The sequence below is a fragment of the Hibiscus syriacus genome, unplaced genomic scaffold, assembly GCF_006381635.1.
Source record: "Hibiscus syriacus cultivar Baekdansim isolate YM2019G1 unplaced genomic scaffold, ASM638163v2 tig00111769_pilon, whole genome shotgun sequence".
Lineage (NCBI taxonomy): Eukaryota > Viridiplantae > Streptophyta > Magnoliopsida > Malvales > Malvaceae > Hibiscus > Hibiscus syriacus.
Genome location: NW_024063172.1, coordinates 655,880 through 671,228, shown reverse-complemented (window position 1 = coordinate 671,228; position 15,349 = coordinate 655,880). Strand labels below are relative to the sequence as shown.

Below are 15,349 nucleotides of genomic sequence, written 5' to 3'. Positions count from 1 at the left end.
CACGCATCACTATATTTATGGATTGGGAAATGTATGTATGCATGATGCATGCATGAATCAATGTATTTATGGATTGGGAAATGTATGTATGCATGTATGCATGTATGCATGTATGCATGTATGCATGTATGCATGTATGCATGGATGCATGTATGCATGGATGCATGTATGCATGTATGCATGTATGTATGCATGTATGTATGTATGTATGTATGCATGTATGCATGTATGTATGTATGTATGCATGTATGCATGTATGTATGTATGCATGCATGCATCACTATATTTATGGACTGGGAAAATGTATGTATGCATCACTATATATTGCTTAGTCTGAACTTTGTATGTATGCATGCCTGCATGCATGTATATAGATCTCTAACCAGATACATAAAACATATATATTAATCAATCTAAACTCTGAAATAAACACTTATTTTTGCTATCGATTTTCACTCAAAATAATAAACCATATATCTGAAATCTTTTTTCTTTTAACCCCAATTTTTTTTAAAAAAATTCATATTATTGAGGGTAAATTACATCATTCATCACTAAACTTTACTCTCTCTCCTATTTCACTCACTGTACTTTAAATCTTTTCAATTTTCTCACTGAACTTAATAGATTTGGGTTTTTAGTCAATCCGTCATTTTCTCACTAACAACATTATAAATTTGTTATTATATATATATAAAACGACGTTATTTTGATGAAAGTTTCATTTTTCTAAAAAACATTAATATTTTATTCATAACACTTAATTTCTATTAATAAATTTTTTTTTTGTTTTTTAAACCCTTTTTCTGTTTATTACTATTTTTTCATTTTAAATATAACCATCGGACGACAAATCATCACAACTAATAATGGGCCCGAAGAAAAGCAGGGTCCTCAATGACGTGGCGGAACCTCATTCATTTCAGACAACCATTTGAAGTAAAAAAGAACACGTGTCAAAAGGAGAAGAAAAAGAAAGAGTGGGAAAGATCATCGGGTGAAGTGGGCCCCCACTTGCACTGAAACAAACAACCACACCTTTTACACCCAAATGACTTGCTTCGTACTCTTCTTTTTTTCATAACAAATACATACCTTCCTCTTCCTTTTGTTCATCCACCACGTTCCTATGGCTGTAATGCGATCAATGAGTAAACTCAACATCAAGGCGCCGCCTCCGTCTCCGATCCCCACCGCCACCGGCTCGCGATCCGCCGCCAACGAGATATTAACCGATTTCCTCGAGAAATCCTTGCAGATTCCCGATCTAACCTTACCGGAGACGCAGGCGCTCCGCCACCTCGGCCTCTCCGATAAGATCGACTTCCGATCGCTAGTTTCGAGAGATAGAGGTTCGTTGGAGAGGTTCCTGAGATCGGCGAGGAATTTCGGCGCGGTGGTGATATGGCAGCACGGGATCGAGACGGAGGAGGTGAGAGAGACGAAGGAAGAGGCGGCGAAGGTGTTCGAGGTGCTGGAGGAGAGGGATACGGGATTGATTAGGGATTCGGGGGGAAAGAGGGACGAGATCGTGTGGGTGGGGTGCAAAGAAGAGCGGATGGAGTGGGCTCGTCAATACGTCGGCGCTCATTTGTATTCCACTTTCAGGTACCCCTCCCGCCATCTTCTACAGGGAAATAATATATTTTGTTTTGAATTATGCCATTTATTTGATTGGGCCTTTTGGGCTCATTATGTTGGGTTAGAATTGAAATTTTGCTAACAATTTAAGTTAGATTTAATATAAAAATAAGTGTTTAAATTATATTTAAAATTAATATTTAGTGTCTATATTTTTTTTATTGAAAATAGGTGTCTAATGTTTTCGTGGTTACACTTTTAGGTATCTACAGTTAAAAAATCGTTAAGTGAAATTGGGCACGTTCAGATTTTTTAAAAAATTATTTTTAAATAATATTTTATTTAAAAGAACAAAAAATATAAATATGATACATGTTATTTATCAATTTTTATAACGGTAGACATTTAAAAGTATAACGTAAAAAATATTAAGATTTATATTCAAAAAAATTATTTAAGCATCAAAATTTAATTTTAAATATAATTTAGACATTTGGTTTTGTATTAATCCTTTAAATCAAGTTAGTTTGGTGTCTGTATATAACTTTGATATTGATTCAATTGTAATAAAGTGAATAGATTTAAATTATACCTTTCTTTTATTATTTATTTGATATAATTGAAAAACCAATCTAAAAATCTTCATGTTATGTAAATATAATTATTTTTAATGGAATAAACTATGAGTTAATTGCACTATACATCCTCAAATTGTGAAATTCATTTTAAATTTATTTTCAAACTTTTAAATATTTTAAATTCATCCTCCAGATATTACTTTCATTCTAAACTTGTTCCAAACTTTTGAACATTTGAAATTCATCTCTAAATTATAATCCTCATTTGACATTGGTCCCCCAAAATTTTGAATGTTTTAATTTCATCCCCCAAACTTTCGAATGATTTAGGGGAACATTTATGATCCTCATTCTATATTAGTCCACAAACTTTTGAATATTCTAAATCCATCCTCCAACTATGACACATTCATTCTAAATTGGTCCCAAAATTTTAAACATTTTAAATTCTTCTCCAAATTATGATCCTCGTTCTATATTAGTCCCCAAACTTTTGAATGTTTGAATTTCATCCCCAAACTTTTGAATGCTTTAGAGGAACATTTAAACGTTTTGGGATTAATTTAGAATGAGGATCATAGTTTGGGGTGAATTTGAAATGTTTAATACTTTGAGGCTCAATTTAAAATACTAGTCATAATTTAAGGATGATATTGGAATATTCAAAAATTTAGGAACCAATGTAAAATGAAAATGATAATTTGAGGATGTATGGTGCCAAGAACTCTAAATAAATATGAAAGAATGTCATGTAGTTAATAATATTAAAATCACGTGAAAATCGAATCAAACTTGAAAACTAAATTATATAAATATATTAAATCAAAATTCTCGTATTTATGTTGGATAAAATTTTATGTTTAATATTAAGATTTATTGCTATCTAGTTTTTTAAATTAACTTGCTTATTATGTATTAATCTTTTTTTATTAATTTAGAGTGATTATAAGTAATAGAATCTGATTTAGAAACTTCCAACCATTTGATAATTAACACTCAAATATCATGTAGTCTTTGATGCTCGAACTCGAAACCTTTAGGGATAACAATCATTCTTTTTATATTGATCAAGTATTTCTTTTTATTTTTTGTTTTATAAAATATCAAAATAACCCAAATTATAAAAAGAAAATCTCATAATTACAAGGGGTTGATCTTCTAAAGAATAGCCTTTTAAGTTTAAACTGATATTCTATTGAAACTTTACATGCATGACAACATAATCATTATTTAGTATGATTATTGCATATATATATATATATATATATATATATATATATATATATATATATATATAATGAATTGTGCTTTGGTGTGAAATAGTGAAAAGATAGAGAAAGTGGCAAGTAAACTTGAGGAAGTTGCAGAAGAATTGGGGAAGATTTTGGTAGAAAACGCAGGTAAGGGAGGAAAGAAGGGAGTGCCAAAAAGAGTGTCCCATTTGAGCATATACAAGTACAATAACAATGCCGGTGATAAGTCGGCCGACCAAGATCAGATCGGAGGAGATGAAGATGAAGATGAAGATGAAGAAAACCAACATTGTTGTGATTATACGTTGAGCCTTCACTTGCCGACCAAGCACTGCCAATTTTCAGCCAAATATGGGCATCGTCTCTTAGCTTTCGATGCTGATCCAGACACCATTATTGTCACCTTTGGACAACTACTCGAGGCAAGTAAATTTCTATATATCACGACCCAATAAATTAAATGGGTAAATTGCGTATGACACGATACAGAAAGGTATAATATCAAAATTAACTTCCAACGATTATTAAAATAGTTATTTTATCTCATATTCTTTTTTTTTTAGTATTTAGGCCTCAAACGTTTCATTTTAAGACAAAAAAGCCCCTAACATTTGACAAAATAATCATATTGTCCCTTATTATTTTTTCTTGGGCATTTTAGCCCTCAACGTTTAATTTTAGGTTAAAAATGTGTTAACTAATGATTTTCAATTATAGATAAAGCCTTTTGCCCTAAAGTGAAACATTAGGGGTTAAAATGTTCCAAAAAAAAAGAATAAAGGTCAAAATGATTATTTTAGCAAAAATTGGGGGATATTTTTTTGCATTATATCAAAAAAATAGCCCCTATGTTTTTTAAAACTATCATTTTGGTCTATATTCTTTTTTAGCACTTTAGCCCCTAATGTTCCATTTTGGGGCAAAAAGAATTCCTTTATGGATGGAAACCATTAGTTAAAAAATGGTTAGTTATCTAAAATAGAGATTTTTTTACCTTAAAATAAAACATTGGCGGGTCAAAATACTCCAAAAATAAAAGAATAAGAGTCAAAATGACTATTTAGTCAAACGTTAGGGACCTTTTTGTCCTAAAATGAGACTTTAGTGGCCAAAATGCTCAAAAAAAAGAATAATGATCAAAACGATCATTCTAATAAATGTTGGGGGGCTAATTTTGGTATTAAGTCATTATTTATTTAGTCACCCATCTATTCTCGTGGTTTCGTTTTGATTGTCTAACTATTTTTTTAAAGCTTGTCTAACGTTCCCTTTTGATCATCCGTCACTAAAAAAATAGAATTGCTAACGTGACAATTTTTTTATTTTTTCAATGATTATGTGACATTACCTTATGGTGACACGTCAGTAGTTTTGTTTACATTTTGAACGGCGGGTGACCGAAACAAAGCCAAAGCGTAATTTAAGTATGATTTTAAAAAGTCATAATATCAAAAGTAGCCCTCAACTTTTATTAAAATGATCATTTTGGTCCCTAATTCTATTTTTTGGAACATTTGGCCCTTAACATTTTATTTTAGGGCAAAAAAGTCTCTAACATCTAATAAAATAGTCACTTTGACCCTTATTCTTTTTTTTTTGAAGCATTTTAACCCTCAATGTTTCATTTTATGTTAAAAAAGACCCCTATTTTGGAGCACTAATTGTTTGTTAACGAATGGTTTCATCTATTGAGGGACATGTTTGCCCCAAAATGAAACTCTGGGGGCTAAAATCTCAAAATAATATAACCAAAATAATAATTTTAATAAACATTAAGGGATATTTTTGTATTATGCCTAAACAATAGTTGAGTGATTAAAACGGAACCATGCTTAAAACACACTTTTTAACTTGTATTTTGTTGTTCTTGGCGATAGGAATGGAGCATGGAGGACTTGAAATGTGTTAGGGGTCGAATTTCATATCCACCACAACTGGGTGGATCCCAATTCTCATTCTCCGTTGAGCTCAAGTGTTCATCCTTAAACATAACCCACACTTACAAAAAACCTTCCAGAAAATTAATCTCCTTAGGTGATCAATTGTTCATTGCAGTCATTATCGTGTGCATCTATTCCGTTTTTATGTACAAAAAAGGTTGTGCATGATTTAGCAAGTTGCCCTTTTTTATTTCCCTCTTTACTTTCAATATCAAAGGCATGCAAGATGCTCTTTTATCACATGAAATATTGGTCTGGATAAATTTTCCTCCTACATGCTTTGATTGATCAATGTACAGTTTGAGGCTTTGTTGAAAGAGTGTACCGTTTGATAGTATATTATTTATTTGCTTTCGGTGGCGAACATGTACCTATCTTGAAATTCGATTTTTTTTAATTAGTCATCTGTTTTAGTGACTGTATTTATTCTGAAAGTTTATTAATGCCCATGATCTATTGATTTTTTATGTTATTAATATATGTGTATTCATCCTAAATAATATTTTAAATCTATTTCTGATTGCTTTATTATATTTTGTTGGTAATTTACACATTTAGTACATAAATTTTTAGTTTTGGTCCGTTTTAGTACATAAATTTTCAAAAAAATTTCGAAACAATACCTAATGTTTAGTTTTTGTTTCGTTTTAGTATCTCACCGTTAAAAACTTAACAAGTGATTTGAACGTGACACCTTTTTATGGGTGAATTATATCATTCATCACTCAACTATCTTTTAACTCCTATTTTGGTCTCTAAAGTTTAATTTCTTTGAATTTAATTATTTAACTTTCAAATTACTCCTAATTTAATCACTTTAATTTTCAAATTTACTTTTTCATTTTTAAATATATATTAATAAAATAATAAAAAAATTCATGTCACAAAAATTATTAATAAACTAAATAGGAGCAATTTGAAAGTTGAGTAGTTAAATTGAAAATTTTTAAACTTTAGTACCAAAATAGGAGTCAAAAGATAGTTGAGTAATGAATAGTTTAATTTACCCATAAAAATGTAGTGTCGGTTTTTAACGGCGTGATACTAGAATGAAAAAAAAACTAAACGTTAGGTATGATTTTGAAAAATTAAAAGTTTAGGTACTAAAATGGATCGAAACGATAGTTAAGATTCTAACCGCATAGTTTACGCTTATATTTTGTTTCTCTCCATGTAGAATATTGGGATATGGTTTTAGTTAAGATGTCAATGTTTCTTATGGCTACCTAATGATTTAACATTTAAAGATTTGCAAATTATGGTTTGGGGGTCAAAATGCATGCATCGTGAATTGCATATGGGTAAAGAGAAAATCCAACCGAACACATATAATCTGGAAAAGATTTTGTTAGTCACATCACCATCAATATCTATTTGTCCACACATCCATTTTTTACTTGGCCAAAATGTCTACCTCATTTGATATAATATACATCACGCTTGGTACAATAATAACTTGATTATTGTATTATGTACGTATGTACGTATGTACGTATGTACGTATGTACATATGTATGCATGTGTGTATTTTAAGGATAACCTTTGTTCATGTAAAAGACCCAATTTATCATTTTTATCTCTATCATATTTTCGCATCAATTTAGTCCTCAAAGTTGTTTAATTACATCATTCTATATCATACCCCTAATTTAAAACCTTAAATTATAAACCCTTTTAAGTTAGAAGTATGTTATAGAATGATGCAATTAAGAAACTTCGAGGGCTAAATTGATGCAAAAAAAAAATAGGGGTGAAAGTCATAAATTGAGTCTACTACAAGGGCAAAAGTTACCCTTATGCCTATATATATTGAATATTATTCGATGATTATAAGATAATATATGTTCAAGATTTTCTTAGTCTATTATTGACAATGCACGTACATCTAATTATAAAAGCTCAACTATTTTACAATAAATAACGCTCAAATACTCTATAGTCGTTGATGGTTGAACCCGAAACTTTTAAGAATAACAACCATCCTTTTAACTACTGAGGTCGTTTGGTTCATGTTTTAGCGGGAATTTTTATTATTACATAGAAAATGCTCAAAATAAATTTGAGGATGTATAAGAATAAGAGTAGGAAACCCAAGAATTAACCCCAATTTTACCCATTTAATCATTCGAACGAGATAAGAATCCAGATTTTTGTAATCTGCTGATCCATGTTTGGAGTGATTTGCATGGGGAAGATTTGGAGAGAAACGACATAGAAGAAGTTGTACGAAGAAAAAAGACAAAAAAAAATAAAGCACATGAGAGTTTGGGAAAACCTAAAGCCTCATCACTTAATGTCTTAAACATTACACCAATGGCTGAGGCTGACCCTTTAAGCATCTTGTAAGATTCTTCAAGATTTTTGTGCCCCCACTCGTGCATTTTTTTGTCTGATTTTCACAAAGTGGGTGGTAACGCTGTGAGCTGATAATTCAAGCGGAGAGTCGCGATCGATAATAGATCAACTGTGAGCCAGTAATTTTTTTTATAAAGGATCGAAGAGAAAAAACGAGACGACATAAAAAAGAAGAATCTCCCTTTCTTCGTGTTGAGAGATTTAGAATGGTTTTATGTGATGATATATGGTATATGGACTAATTTTGACATGGGTTATTTTGAGAGGTAAAGAAAGCCGATCACATAACCAAGTCAAATTGGGTGTGCGAGTAGTTGTCAAAGGATTAATCACCCACGTGCAACGGTTGGTAAGGGGACAATGTTAAATTATTGGCTAAAGTACACAAATGGTACCTTGACTATAGGGTACTATTTTATTAAGTATCTAGACTATTAAAAGTTACAAAATGGCCACCATATTATTCATTATATTCCAAACTCGTCCTTTTCCGTTAAAAAAATTGATGGTATTTTGAGTTGAACGTTAACTTGCCGACTATGATATAATAAAATATGATCCTAGAATCTCAAACGACTATCACATCTCAGTCATCATGTTAACGTCCTGCTTAGGCAACCGCTCATTTTTTAACGAAAAATGACGAGTTTAGAACATAATAAATAGTCGGACGACCGTTTTGTAACTTTTGAAAGCCGAGGGACTCAACAAAATAACACTCTATAATCGAATAATCATTTTATAACTTTAAATAGTCGAGAGACTTAATAAAGCAGTACTATATAGTCGGGGGACCATTTGTGTACTTTACCCTTTATAATTTTGTGTCGAATAATATTAAGTGAAAAAAGGGCTCTTCCAAGCAGGGATGGACCTAGGCAGTGGCGGGTGGGGACGATCGCTCTCATAAAAATTTAAAATTACTATATATTTTAGATTTTTTCTATGTATTTTCTATTAAAATTTTATTTTCGCATCTATAATTTTATAACTTCAAGTTCGCTCTCCTAGAGTTTTAATACTTCAAGTTTATCCCCCAACATAAAATTCTGCGTCCATTCCTATTTTCGAGTTCCACTTTACCCTACACTTTGAAACTTTGTAGGGAACATTACCCTTCATTTCGTTAGTAGCTTCTGTAAATGTAGACTATCATAAAATGGAAGACGTGGGTACAAAAAATTATGTGCCCGTCTCTAATTTCGAATTCCACCTTATCCTACAGTTTGAAACTTTGTAGGGTACATTACCCTTCATTTTGCATGATATGTTAGTAGCTTTTGTAAATGTAGACTATCATAAAGTGGAGGACATGGGTTGGCCGTAGCCAGAATCTACGAATTAATGTTGGCGTTGTGCTCTCTCATCTCTTTTTATTTGACTCGGTCTATACTTGCGTCTCGCCGACAAATTCTCCGATTTGAATCAAGTCGGCGTTTTTATTTTTGCAAATTTAAAATTTAATTCAATAATTTTTTTCCAATTACCCGTATAGAATAATTATTTTTTTATCTCTGTTTTCGTAATAGTCTAAGTAAGTATAAGACAATGTTTGTTTATATAATTTTTAATCATTGACAACATATATGCTTTGTTAAAGTAACTGTTCGAATTCAAAATCTTTAAAACAAACTGCATTTACTTTATATTGATACTTCGAGTTGAAGAGTTTTATTTTAGTGTTGAAGAAAATGTCAAGACCTATCTCGATTTATAATATCACTTTGTTTAAAGTATAGAGATTGCCCGTCCAACTTAGTTGGTAGAGCGCAAGGCTCTTAACCTTGTGGTCGTGGGATTGAGTCTCACGGTGGGCAATTTATAATTCTGACTGCCAGAGGTCTCCCACGGAATCTACTCTCAACCTGGTATTGGGGGTAACCTACTATCCTACCTCCCCTTATCCCATAACACATGGGAATAAGGTCGGCTATTTTTTTTTGTTTAAAGTAGAGAATTGAGTCAGATTTAGGATGTTATAAATTCATCTCATCGAGTTAAATATCTATGGCACTTTTAATATTGTCTATAATCCAAGTATGCAACTTAGCAGAAAAAGTTCTCACCAGTAGTCGGAAGATATTAAAATATAGTCGATTAAAATAAAGTTAAAAAAAAGCTACAATCGATTATAATCGAAAAATTTATCAAGTGTGAATCTCTTTAGAGTAAGTTAACAATTTTAATTAAAATCTGTCATAATGTAACATTCACGAGTGAAATTGAACATCTTAGTATTGCTTAAGTGAAATTGAAAATCTGTCGTAATGTAACATTCATGAATTAATCGAAACCGAAGAATGAAAAAAATCATTAATTCTTAACCGATCGAACCCAAAATTAACCAACCGATTAACCAATTGAAATTTTGATTCGTTCAACTAATTTAATTTTAACCGAATTATGAACACCTCTACGTAACCTAAATCTTTAAAGATTTCTTAAAAATCAATTAATTTTTTATCAGGCTACTATATCTTGAAATTGATGGTGCTTGTCCGTGTACAAATTTAATTTAAACTTCTGACCTACCACCCACAAGCATTTACTAATTTAAATTATGTGAAAATTAAATTAGGAACCGCAGAGGCAGGAATTAATTAATAAAAATGTAAACTCTTATTTATATATATATATATAGAGTAGGTACCCAAGCTTGAAGCTATTTGTCCCAAAGAGAAACTACACCTAATTCCATTGTCAAAATAAATAAATTTTCAATGCAAAAAGAATATCCCTTTTTTTTTATTTCCACACCAAACATATTTAAATTATATATTTCATAATTAATTTTCGCATTTTAAAAACCAACCCACTAAAACTAAGTGTACGATCCAAATCGATCTAAATTAGTCAGGACGAAGTCTTGAAACATGAGGAAAAAAAAAAACCCAAATCATGTCTTTTATTATTATATTTTGGTTGGAAAAAAAATGTTGCATTTGCTTTTTGGAATAATCCCTCAAGAGATCAGTTTTCAACTCTAGGTACACCTCCAGAAACAAAGCCCTTTCAAAGAATAATACAAAAACTAGGTGATTGTCTATATATTTTAAAGGGTAAACTACTTATTTAGTACCTAAATTTGTTAGTTTTGGTCCTTTTTAGAACTTAAACTTTCAATTTTTTTTAAAATCATACCTAACGTTTAGTTTTCATTTCATTTTAATACCCTATCAATAAAGACTTAACGCGTTTAGTACCTAAACTATCAGTTTTGGTCTGTTTTAGTACCTAAACTTTCAATTTGTTCAAAACTTAAAGTTAAATTTTGAACGGGGTACTAAAATGAAATAAAAACTAAAGTTTTTAACAGCGGGTACTAAACTAAAACAAAAACTAAACTTTATCCACGATTTTTAAAAAACTGAAAGTTTAGGTACTAATATGGACCAAACCGATAGTTCAAATACTAAACGAATAATTTACCCAAAATATTTTAAAAGTTTGAGATGAGTAAAAAGTAATATTTGTTCATATATTTTCTTAGTCTATCGATAATGTACACACTCTACAAATTCAACTGCTTAAATACAAAAACTTTATCGAGAATAACACTTTATTTTATCACTAAGATTGCTCGATAAATTCTGATCCCAAGAATATTAACAATAATGAAAGAGCTGAAATCATAAAATAAAGATGGTAATGAGAATTATTTAAATTTCCTAATATATATGATGCCTATATATAAAGATGTAGAGATTAACCAGCAAACAAACAAAAAAAAAACTGTACTTAAAGAATATATTCTTTTAGTTGAGAAAACCTAGAAGTAGATGGATGAAGTTGTCAGAAATTGTACAATGGAGGGACCTATCTGCTTGCATGTAAGTAAATTTTATGTTCATTGAATATTTATTGTGTTTTTATGTTTCCAAATAGTTTTGGCTGGCGTACAATTTCCATTTTGGGTGCATGCAAACTGCAAACTGCCCATATATTATTTCATTTGTAGTGGAATCTGTTTACCTCATCACTACAACCTATAATTATGTCCTAACTTTTTAAATTGAATAATTATAAGATTTCATGTCTAATGATATTAGTTTTTAGGGTAAAGTACACAAATAGTCTTCGATTATAGGGTATTATTTTATTAAGTCTCATGACTATTAAAAATTATAAAATGATCCCCTGACTATAGAATGTTGCTTTTTTAAATCAATCGACTATTAAAAGTTACAAAATGGTCACCCGACTATTCATTATGTTCCAAACTCGTTCTTTTTCATTAAAAATTTATGGGTGTCTAAGTTGGACGTTAATATGATGACTGAGATATGATAGCCGTTTGAGATTCTAGGATCATATTTTACCTTATCATAGTCAGCAGGTTAATGTTCAACTCAGAATATCAGTAACTTTTTAACAGAAAAGGGCGAGTTTGGAACATAATGAATAGTCGGGTGACTATTTTGTAACTTTTAATAGTCGAGGAACTCAACAAATCAATACTTTATAACTAGAGGATCATTTTGTAACTTTTAATAGTCGAGTGACTTAATAAAATAATATTTTATAGTCGGAGGATCATTTATATACTTTACCCTAATTTTTAAGAAATTTATTAAAAAATAATTAATTAATCGTTAAAAGGATTGAAAGGGGGATGGGTAACATTCGCCTCTCTAAATTTTTTATATTTTTTTTGTATTTTAGATTTGTTCTTTGTAATTTTTATTGATGATATGTTTTTATTCATCGAAGTTTTATACATTTATCTTACCTTTAACACTTTATAAATTGAATCATAACATAAAATCAGGCCTGTTCCAAATGATGCAGAGTCAATGTACTACTTTTTAAACGAGACCCTTAAAATATTTTGTAATAAAGATTAATTTCTTAAATTTAAAATTATGAGGGATCTACATACGATGTTTTTTTACCAAAATTCCTCATGAAAAAACAATTAAAAATATTGACAAAATCTTCGTTTATAACATTCTCTACCATTTTCCCTATAATTAAAAGAAAATTTATTTATTCTTCGAACAAAAATATTGTTAGAACACAAATGTTATACATACACGTGCATAAATAACATTTACGTGTAGGGCCCCTAACTTTTAGGGTCTATAACGGATCACATGTTACACTTGTTATTGAACGAAATAACATTTACGTGTAGGGCCCCTAACTTTTAGGGTCTATAACGGATCACATGTTACACTTGTTATTGAACGGACTGCATGAAATTTTATGTTCGTTTACGATACAATCACTTCGATCAACAACCACCTCTCCATCTATCCCGTCAACAAGATTTTTTTTAACTTGATTTTTGTGCATGAATAAATACATTGAATGATTCGTTTCAGCCTTAGAGCCAGTGCATGAAAACCAGGTAGCCGAAGGGCTCAAACTTTGATCTCTAATTGTCTCATGTCAAAGACAGGGAAGCTTGTCTTTATATATCACGCCTGTGAGTTGCAAAATTATAGATTTTTTCCTTTCATATTTTCCCTTCTGTCTTTTTGGGATTTCAACTGTCTCAGTTTCATAAATTTTTACTGCAAAATACAGATTAGACATAAATTATTAAAGCACTAAAATAAATGCATTCTTTTATGGATCTGTGGTCATCAGATACTTTCCCTTTTCCTTTTTTGTTACTTTTTTTTTAATTGTAATCTGATATCATGATTAATTCGGGTCGACCCGTATTACTCACTTAATTTCAATGAGCGAGTCTTTTGGGAATTTTTTTTATATAGAACAACTAATGTTGAATGAGAAAGTTCACTTAAACCAATTAAAGCCAAGTGTGAGACGTAAGATTAGTTATGGTAAAACTTTGGAACCGTAAAATTGTTGATGCTTTAAGAACAAGTAGTAAATGACAAGAAAGTTAATGAAATTATTACAAGAGAAGATTGAAGGGACAAAATAGACAAGGTAAATTATTATGTTTAGTAGGTAAATTATTTCAACCGGGCATCATTCAAATCAAACCAGATTTGCGTGAAAACCTTGATGATGAGACCATGATATTCATTAGAATTGAGGGAAAGGTAGCAGGCAAGCAAATCTTCCAAATCCTTTGATGCCCTGATGTTGTTTTCCCTAATCATTTCCACCATTGATTCTCTGAAATCTTTCTGCGGATCGAACGACGACTTCACCACCGCGAGACTCCCCGACAGACTCTTTCTCGAGCTCAAACTCAAATTCAAACCTGACGACACGCTCTTCCGAGCGAGACCATGGAGTTTTCGGGTTTTGATTTTTGGAGAATTGATTCTCAGCCTTACGCCAGGAGAATTCACGCATGTTTTTCTCCCCGGAGACATTTTCTTGTTTTCTTTCGACGAGTATGAACCATGAACATTGTTTTCTTCGAACTTAGTTGAAGTCCTTGGGATGTTGTGTTCTTTCTTTTGGTTGGATTCGACGGGCTTGGTTATGATCCGAGGGAGTTGAAGTTCGGAAAAGTCGTCGAACTCGTCTAGCTTTTCGAATTTCTCGACGAAAAACATGTTACCAAACGATCGAGTCGTAAGAATACAGTCAGACCTGAATTCTCGCGGCGGGGAGCTGCCGTCAGAAGAGGAAGACGGCGGAGAATCAGTCTTGGTCCAGAGCGTTGCACGGCAGCGACAACCGGCGGAAACGGAGGAGCCAACAAGCTTCACATCATCATCATCATCAGAAGAAGACTTGGTGATGTTTCTTCTCCTGGATCGTTTCTGACGAGATTTTCTTGGCGGATCATCAAGTACACGATGAGAACCTGCAGATTTGACGTCTTTCGTACGAGGAACATAGAATCCATCGGTCGGGACAAGCTCTCTGGTGAAGTAATAAGATTTTCTGGGATGAAAATGGCGGGGCTGTTTGGTTTTCGACGAAGAAGGTGATGGAATCTGGTGTTGTTTCTGGTTTCTGGGTTTGCCCATGTCTTTAAGCTTGTAAAACCAGGCATTGGGCATCATGTCCGATAATCTAAACCTGTAATTACCCATGGAATTTTCTCTGTTTTTTCATGGGGAAAAGTGAGGATATTTAAAGAAGATGGGTGAAAGGGGGAGAGAGAAAAATGAAAAGGCAAAAGAGAGTGTTGTTAATGAGTATTCACAAAACAAGGAAGAAAATTTTGTATTCATATTCATGATTAATGTTTTTGTTTACATCTTAAAACAAAGATGCTTTTGCTTTATTAAACTTTTCCAGGGGACCTACCATCTATATTTTCCATTGCTTGGTTTGTGTCTTAAAAAAAATTTTAATATGGGGGAGTAGAATGCAATATATATTCAAAGTTAATTCTTAATTTTTTAAGATCGAAAGCTCACAAATCTGACGTTTATGATGTTTAAACTTGTGTCTTTAAGTAATAACAACAATTCCTTTACTATAAAGGTCACTTGGTTCGTGCTTGTCTTCTAATCTCTTAGATTGCTTTTGAATATTATATATATATATATATATATATATGGGTTAGGATATCATTATATAGGGTAAAACTAAAAAAATTTATACCTTTTTAGGATCGTTGGACGACTAAAATCAAATGTTATGACTAACAGTAGAAAATGAAAAGATATTCACTAAAATAATAAGAAATTAATCTCAGCATTTGATTTTTCCTTACCCAATAATTTTAAATGGATGTAAAACTAAGTTTTACACTGAGTGT

General features: G+C 31.4%; 2 protein-coding genes across 2 annotated transcripts; one reads left to right on the top strand and one right to left on the bottom strand.

Moving 5' to 3' along the window:
• The first annotated feature begins 1,101 nt into the window (after nt 1–1,101).
• On the top strand, nt 1,102–5,601 carry LOC120170013. The gene is made up of 3 exons (XM_039178080.1): nt 1,102–1,608; nt 3,483–3,834; nt 5,290–5,601. Exons 1-3 carry the CDS (start codon nt 1,130–1,132, stop codon nt 5,518–5,520), a joined length of 1,062 nt encoding a protein of 353 aa, XP_039034011.1. The 5' UTR covers nt 1,102–1,129; the 3' UTR covers nt 5,521–5,601.
• Nucleotides 5,602–13,573: 7,972 nt separating this feature from the next.
• On the bottom strand, nt 13,574–14,774 carry LOC120170014 (transcription repressor OFP1-like). The gene has a single exon (XM_039178081.1). It carries the CDS (start codon nt 14,673–14,675, stop codon nt 13,635–13,637), a length of 1,041 nt encoding a protein of 346 aa, XP_039034012.1. The 5' UTR covers nt 14,676–14,774; the 3' UTR covers nt 13,574–13,634.
• Nucleotides 14,775–15,349: the final 575 nt, after the last annotated feature.